The sequence below is a fragment of the Dermacentor albipictus genome, chromosome 2 (assembly GCF_038994185.2).
Source record: "Dermacentor albipictus isolate Rhodes 1998 colony chromosome 2, USDA_Dalb.pri_finalv2, whole genome shotgun sequence".
Lineage (NCBI taxonomy): Eukaryota > Metazoa > Arthropoda > Arachnida > Ixodida > Ixodidae > Dermacentor > Dermacentor albipictus.
The window spans coordinates 27,369,035-27,377,500 of record NC_091822.1 but is presented as its reverse complement, the minus strand read 5'-3'; the positions used below and the strand labels follow the sequence as shown (position 1 = coordinate 27,377,500).

At 52.6% G+C, this 8,466-nt stretch overlaps 1 protein-coding gene across 1 annotated transcript in view; it reads right to left on the bottom strand.

Moving 5' to 3' along the window:
* The window catches only part of LOC135897904 (venom metalloproteinase antarease-like TtrivMP_A), a 248,462-nt gene that overhangs the window by 931 nt on the left and 239,065 nt on the right, over positions 1-8,466 (bottom strand). The window contains exon 15 of the mRNA XM_070533531.1: positions 2,721-2,846. Within this exon, the coding sequence (XP_070389632.1) occupies positions 2,721-2,846 (126 nt within the window). The remainder of the gene's footprint in view (positions 1-2,720; positions 2,847-8,466) is intronic.

Here is an 8,466-nt window from a genome sequence, read left to right as displayed (position 1 = left end):
ATGAAGCACAATTGTATGAAGAGGTGCTACCTAAAGAAACTGCACCCTTTTATGAGTAACAAAATATCTCATCACAGGTGACGAAGCCTTGAAAATGGTTGCATTCAAAGTTTACTGGATAGTTTGATCATTGAAACAGGGTGAAAATATGGCTCGACTGTGTTTTTTGTGAGGGGGGGGGGGTAGGAGACGGTATAGATTAATGGCAAAAAAAGCTGAATCAAATACATAACAGATAGTCTGTTGTATCTAGGTGTTCCGTGTATGTTTTTGTACCCAGGCTCGTCGTGTCTATATTGTCTGTGTATCGGTTTGTGCTCCTTTAAGATAACAGCCTTTATCATTCTTTCACTGACTATTTCCAACCCAAAAATTTCGTTTATTCGCAGTAGTTGTTAAAGGCTTGTAATGCGCCGTCGCCTATTGAAACTAAAAGACTACTAGATTTGCTTCGAGTATTTGAAATGACAGCGCAGCGGCAGAGCATACTCCAGTGCAGTAGGCACTGAAGCCACAGATTCCTTCTGTGTCTATTAATTACCTGTCCATCGACAGATCAAATTGTAATCTCCATATGGATAATCGTCTAGAGTAGTTTTTCCTGGGGCCAGACGCAACCACGCGAGATATGCTTTTTTATTTAAAGGGGTTCCTAACCACCATTTAAGCTTGGTGAAAAAGCAGTCCGCCGATAGCATACGCTGCTGTGAACGTCTACGCCAAATTTTGAAGTCATGCGCGGACGATGGGTCTCGCGAGCGGAGCACGAGTCCACCATTTTCTCGGACGCTCTCTTTTCGACAGAAGCCTGCTTCTCATTTTTTTTTTCTTAACGCCGTATTTCGTAATATAGCAGATTCGCGCACGCTGCTGCTATTGCCCAGTAGCAATGACATCAATCACGAAGGCTGTTTCCATCAGTGCGATTTTTCCAACTGTTGCCGTGTATATTCATTGGCGCTGTTCAGGTCGCAGCAAGCGAAAATCTGCTTTCGAATGTATTTCGGTAATTATTACGTAATTCCGCAAGAAGCCACTCACGCTCGGCTGCGACCGCTCGCGCAGGTGTTAAACTTTCTCCGCCCTGCTTACTGATGTAGCCGTTGGGTCTCGCTAATTTAGACTAGTTTTGAACACTCAAACAAGCCTGGAACCACGCGAAACTTAGGTCACGCCACACGCACACGTGCCAGTGCGCGGTCATGACTACTGGCCGCTCCTGGTTAGACGCCTTGGCAGACTTCGCTTCGTATTAAGCTACTGACAGCACTTCAAAATGCGAAGGTTAGATGCGATTACTATGCGTCGTTAAGCTGGTGCAGGAGAAAGCCGGTCCGCACCGCGTAGCACAGCCAGACAGCCGTCTATGTGCTCGAGAGCGCGCTCGAGCCCGTCGTTGCGTGTGGCTGCGGTCTGCTGCGTAGCGAAGGTACCGCGACCACCGCGGGGTGCCACGACGAGTCCGCTGGCCGAGCTCACCTGCGGCTCGCTGAGTATACTGCGGCGTTCGGCCTGTCGTAGGCGGCCAAAGTATTGGCGTCTGCCTGAACATGCAAAATAAATTTGAACTTCGCGCCACGGTCAGTAGGCGGAGCGCTGTGGGCACATCCCGCTGCGTCGTACTCTTCGCAGTGCGGGGCAACAAACGAGGAGCGGAAACACCGCGAACGGCATGCTGGACTGTCAACAACTCCTCTTCTGTTGAACGTACGGAGGTATTTTATTTTTTTGCGGCACAGAATTCGACAAAATTCTTCAATTCGACAAAATTCGACAAAATTCGACAATTCTTCGACAAAAAGAAGTTCAGGGCGCCTTTAAGGTAACAAATAGTGCTTCACAGCAATTGCAATGTCCAAGATTTCTGCCGCATTGCATGCGAAAAATCATTGTATTTTGTATTCATAAGCACCTGTTCTATAAGTGTAGCTATAGTGTAGTGCCCGCAGAAGGCACGCAGGAAGAAGGCGAGGTATTTCACACACATTCAACAGGCAATTTTGACAAAAAAATGGCTGTGGCTTAGGTAAGGTTAAGCCCAGGATGCGAAGCATACTAGCCTTTATTTTAGTTGTTGAACCACTGTTTAGCCTGGTGAACTGCTGTTGCTTGGCTATATTTGGTTCGGCTAGATGAAGAAACAACTCATGCGTTACTCTGCTTCGCCTTCAAGAGTGGAACGCGACAGCGTTCCCGTCGACCCGCCAAGGGGTGTAAGACAATGGGCTACAGGGCAGCGACTACGCGCCCCGCATTGGACGCGGTGAGCGTCGAGCAAAGCAGCGTTCGGCGCGGCAACGAAATGTGCGCCTGAGCAAGAGACGCACGCCTTAGAAACAGCGCGTTTCTAAGGCAACACCGCATTCACTAGAGGCGCTTTTGTACCGCTTTGAAGCATCGTACTCGTGGCTCAGTGGTAGCGTCTCCGTCCCACACTCCGGAGACCCTGGTTCGATTCCCACCCAGCCCGTCTTGCAAGAGTTGAGCCAAAGCCACTTCTCCTCTGTCGTGACGTCACGGTGTCACGTGGTTTCATGGCGACACCGCCGCGCCTGAGGAGCTGGGTTGAGCTCTCGTAATATGCTTCGCATAAAAAGAAAGGCATGGAATCAAATGTGGAACTATTCATACCAAATTGTGGTACAGAGTTACGGCTTTTAATGAGTAACAAAAGCTCATATCGAGAACTTGTGGTGTTGTGAGACGCATTCAGTCCTTACCATTTCGGGCTTCGACCTGTTGCAAGGAGTTCCATCCAATGCAAATCTTATGGCATATTGTGGATCTCCGTTACTCTTGAGCTGTAATTTACAGCGATACTTGCATTTAGAAAGGTCAGAATCCCACTGCAAAAAAGAAAAAAAAACCTTTTAGACCAAGGAGGGAAGAAGAAGAGGCCGAGGAGTGCGGATGTTTTCATGTCGGCTCCGGCTTTCTCAAATGTTATCGCAGATTTCTCTGTGATTAGCGACCTAAAGTTTTCACCAAACGATTCTTGAAGTTCTCCGGACTCTGTGGACACCTCGCCTTCAGGTGGGACTTTACATTTTCTTGGGAACCGCCCCTCTTCTCCACCCGCCATGTCGCCGCCGCGCTAAGCCTAGCTGGCCGGTCGTTCAGCCTCCGACTGCACCGACTGGGTCTCGGCGGCGTGTCGCGCCTCGGCGCGCGGCGTTTACATCTCCTACCAGAGTGATCCCGCACCTCTGTCTTCGCTATGGAGATCCAGGTCGCCGGCCAGGATATTTCGCCAGATGAAGTGACCGCCCAGTCTGGCTGGCTCACTGCACGATCCCGCCGCTCAAAACGCGGCACGGACAACTTGACCCCGGCCGATGAATCATCTCAAGCCCCAAGTAGCCGGCCCCGCTCTCGGGCGAGGCAGCCCGTTAAAGCTCAAGTTTTGAAGGCGGGCCGCATGCCGCCGCTTCCGGCGGAGGATATCAAGATTGTCATCCGCCCCAAGGGCGCCCTTCATATAGCCAAGATCGGCAGTCCCGTGGTAACCACCGCCATTCTCCAAGCAGGCAACCTCACGGACGAAGAAAGCTCAGAAGACACTGTCTGCCCGAATACGCAACAAAACATCGTTGTCGTCAGTACACCTCGCCCGGACCATGCAGACCGGTACGCTCGCATCCGCTCTACCCATGTGAACGGCGTCAACCACGAGGTCGATGCATACGAAACCGCAGCTGAGCACACGACGAAAGGGGTCATCCGCGGGATCCCACTCACGGAGACTCCCCAGCAGATCTACAACAAAATTGCCACTGCCCGAAACCCGACAGCCTTGGCAGCCAAGCGCATCGCTTCTACTACAACAGTGATCATCGCTTTTGACGGACTTGATGTGCCTTACCAGGTCCGCTACGGTTCCGCGTTACTCCCATGTTCGCTATATAGGAAGCAAATTGACATTTGTTACCAGTGTGGCCGCCTCGGACACCGTATGGACGTTTGTCCCTACCTAAATAACAAGATATGCCGGGGCTGCGGTGTCCGCAACCCCCCCGCCGACCATAACTGTAACCCTAAGTGCTCGCTCTGTGGTGGTCCCCATCTCACCGCGGACAAAAGCTGTGCCGCTCGAAATAAAACCCCGTACGTCATCCGCAAGCGTATCGGAGAACGACGAACAACCAGCCAAGCCACCTATAAACAAGCCGGCCCCTCCACCCTCAGCACCAGAACCAGGCCACGCTCCCGTACACCGTCAAGGGGGAGCCGTTCCCGCTCCAGAACTCCATCTCGATCCAGGCAACAACGCTCAAGATCCCGGTCTACATCGGCTTCACGCATCACATCTACCAACCACAGCAAGGTGAGCTTCGCAGATGCTCTCATGGGCACCTCGCGAGAGGGTCGTAAGATCGCCAACACACAAGTCACCTACCCTCCTCTTTCACCAGAAAACCCAGAAATAGCTCAGCTTAAGCGCGAGAACGCCGTTTTACGCGATCTTCTAACTAAACTCTCGCAGGAGGTTAGAGACCTCAAACAGTCCCAAACACCAGCCCCTACACCTATCGCACAGAACGTCCCTGCCCCTAGTCAGGAGGCCCCCTCGACTCCCGCCCCCAAGAAGAGAGCCCTGCAAGATGGAGCCACGGGCCAGGTCCGCTCTGAAGTTAAAGATATGCTCATCTCACTTCAAACAACTACTAGCACTTTCCAACATGCACTGGACGCCATCCAGCAAGCCTTCATTGGTATTGTCCAACGCGTGGCCAACCTGGAAACTCATATTCTCACGCCTCCTAGCCATGCCGCCGCCCCCGTCTGCGACCCTTCCAGGACGCCGATGGCGACATCCACCATCTCCCATCATGGCTCACACTAATCAAGACGCCCTCATTTGGCAGTGGAACTGCCGAGGCTTTCACCATAAACAACCAGTACTCAATCAATACCTACGCCAACATACCCGCCGCCCGGATGCTATCCTACTTCAAGAAACCAACAACGCCCCGACCACGCTCCCCGGTTATCAAACCTTCCATACCACCCACCCTCTTCGCCGGGTCTCCACCCTAGTAAGGCGTCGTATTCCTGTTATTGAACATGATCTCAATAGTCCTCACATCGAACATCTATTCCTCGAATTATTTCCCAATCGTAAACGGAAAGAATGCATCTTCCTTCTGAACATTTACAATAGCCCCAAGGATAAAGCAAGGTGTCGCTTCCTCACCCTCTTTAAAAAGGCTCTTCACGTAGCTGGAACGCACCCCCTACTCATCGGCGGTGATTTCAACCTCGCCCATATAGGCTGGGGCTACGTTCGCACGGAAGCTGCAGCTCGCAACCTCTGGCAAGATTACCACGACTTAGGCCTTACGCTCATCACGGATCCCTCCTTCCCTACATGCCTCGGTACTTCCACTACCCCGGACTCTACCCCCGACCTCACCTTCATCAAACATATCAACAATGCACACTGGACCAATACCCAGCAAGACCTGGGCAGCGACCATTATATCCTTGCTCTCTCTTTACCCCAACTCGCTGCCGCCCCTGCCCTTACTAAAGAATTCACCATTACCGAGTGGGATGTTTTTCGAAAAATACGCATAGGTTCTACCTCAGCAGAAGGCATTACCGACATTAACACCTGGATGCAAGCGCTACGCACTGATGTTCAAACGGCCACTCGGGTGGTAACTACAGATGCCTCAGTTGAACGCATGGATAGCCGCCTCGCCCATCTTCTGGAGGCTAAAGCCTCTATCCTAGCTCGATGGAAGGGGCAGCGCCTAAACCGTCGCCTCAGAACTAAGATCTCCAAACTGAACACAGCCATCGAGGAGCATTGTCAAACCCTCAGCCGGCAACAATGGACTGAGCTGTGTAACACGGTGGATGGACAACTTCATCGCCCTTCCTCGTGGAAACTCCTCAAACATCTGCTTGATAATACCACCGCCCGCAGCACCCAACAGGATCGGCTGCAGAAGCCTCTGTATACGGAGACCCTTAAGCAAGGTCCACAACAGGTGCTTGACTACCTCTGCACCAGATATATCTCCAGGGGACAAGTCAGTCCACACAGCAATTACATCGGTAGCCCCAACCCTACACTAGACGCCGATTTCAGCGTATCTGAAATACATGCAGCTCTACGCAAGCTTAACGGTCGTTCTGCTCCAGGGCCAGACGGGGTCACTAACAAAAGCCTTCGCAATCTCGATGACGAGTCCGTGTCCCATCTGACTGACTACATCAACGATTGCTGGCGCAGTGGTGTCCTTCCAGCCGCCTGGAAGACTGCCAACGTTATCCTAATCCCAAAGCCTGGCAAACCATCTAGCCTCAATAACTTAAGGCCCATTGCCCTCACTTCATTCGTAGGCAAGGTGATGGAACACGCCTTCTTAGCACGCATCAACAGTCACCGCGAGGACAATTCTCTCTATCCCCACACCATCATTGGCTTTCGCCCTCACCTTTCTACTCAAGACGCTATGTTGCAGCTCAAACGTCAAGTGCTAAACGATCGTTCCCGTAACATGAAAGCCATCCTCGCACTCGACCTCACTCAAGCCTTTGATAGCATTTCCCATGCAGCTATCCTTGACCAGGTCTCCAACCTCCACCTGGGAGAGCGAGCCTACAAAAACATCCGTGACTTTCTCTCCAATCGCACGGCTACCCTCTCGGCCGGGGATTTACGATCAGACCAGGTTCCCCTTGGCAGCAAAGGCACCCCGCAAGGTTCAGTTATCTCTCCCATGCTCTTTAACTTAGTCATGATTGGCCTTGCCAAGCAACTACAGCAAGTTGACAATATCAACCATACCATCTACGCCGACGACATCACCATCTGGTCGTACCGAGGCAGTGATGGTCAAGTGGAATCAGCCCTCCAAACGGCGATTGACATGGTTGAAGCCTATCTCCAAGGGACCGGACTGCGCTGTTCGCCGGCTAAATCGGAGCTTCTGCTGTACAAGCCCATTCAGCGGGGTCGCCCTCCCAAACACCAATCTGATCACCGACCCTGTGACGCCATCACCCTGTGCCTTCAAGATGGCAGTCCTATCCCACACGTCCCTAGTATCCGGGTTCTTGGTCTCACCATCTCTACCAACGGCTCCAACGCCTTGGCTCTCAACAAGATCTGTGCCCAATCTCAAAACACCCTATGACTTCTTAAACGTATCTCTAACCGACGAGGAGGACTCAAAGAAGAAAACCTTCTCCGACTCGTCCAATCCTTTGTCATATGCCACGTTACCTACGTTGCTGCGTACCTCAACTGGTACCGGGCTGAGCAAAACAAGCTCGACACCCTCATACGAGGGGTCTACAAGCAAGCACTTGGGCTCCCGCATTGCACCAGCACTGAACTCTTCAACCAACTGGGAGTTCACAACAACCTTTCCGAACTCATTGAAGCCGAACAACGCTCTCAGCTTGAACGGCTCACCCTTACTGAAACGGGGCGCTTTATTCTGTCCACGCTTGGCTTCACCTACCATCAGCAACAGGGCCCCAAACAACCGATCCCGACCGACATCCGTAGCTGGATCTACATAGACCCTATTCGTAGAAATATGCACCCTGAATATAACAGGGCCCGGCGACAAACTCGGGCCGGAGCTATCATAAAAACCCTTGCCAACGTACCTGGCGTCACATTTGTTGATGCAGCCAAGTACTCCCATGGCACACGATTTGTGGCCGTCGCCACACGCGATGGAGCCTTACACCATGCCTGCAGCGTCACTACCCCCACTGCCGAGACGGCTGAAGAAGTGGCCATCGCCCTGGCCACTTTAGATCCCACCTGTCACACCATAGTGTGTGACTCTCGCTCAGCCGTTACTAACTTCAGCAAAGGGCGTATTTCTCCCCAAGCTCTTCGCATCCTCTGCCAGGCACCACACTCTAAAGACAGCATAATCTCCCTAACATGGATCCCGGCCCATGCGGGCCCTGTCCAACCACACCTCCCCAATCTCAACGAGGTCACCCACTCCATTGCGCGAGGCCTAGTCAACCGCGCCGGAGTCACTGGAGATGAGTTGGACACCAGGGACAGTCTGTCAACTTATAACGATCTCGTTAAGGCCTTTTACCTTAGTCGCCGAATCTTCCCCCGCCTCACCCAAAGTTCAGCCGGGCGCAGGCTACCACCCTGCGTCTACTACAAACAAACACGTACCCTTCACCCGCCCGCCTCCACCTTATATTTCCGGACGTCTACACTACCCCCAACTGCCGGTGCTGTGGAATTCACCCGGCTACGCTTCCGCATATGATATATGGGAGTGCCCAGCACAGTACACCCAGACTAACACCACGACTCTTTCGTCGAGGTTCCATGAGGCTCTGCGGAGCTCCGCCCTCGACGACCAAACATGGGCGACCCAGCACGCCCGCGAGGCGGCGGCGAGGCAAGCCCTCGACGTCCCTTCGTGGGAGGCTTAGGCCCTGCCATCATAAAGTGCTGGTTCTACAATA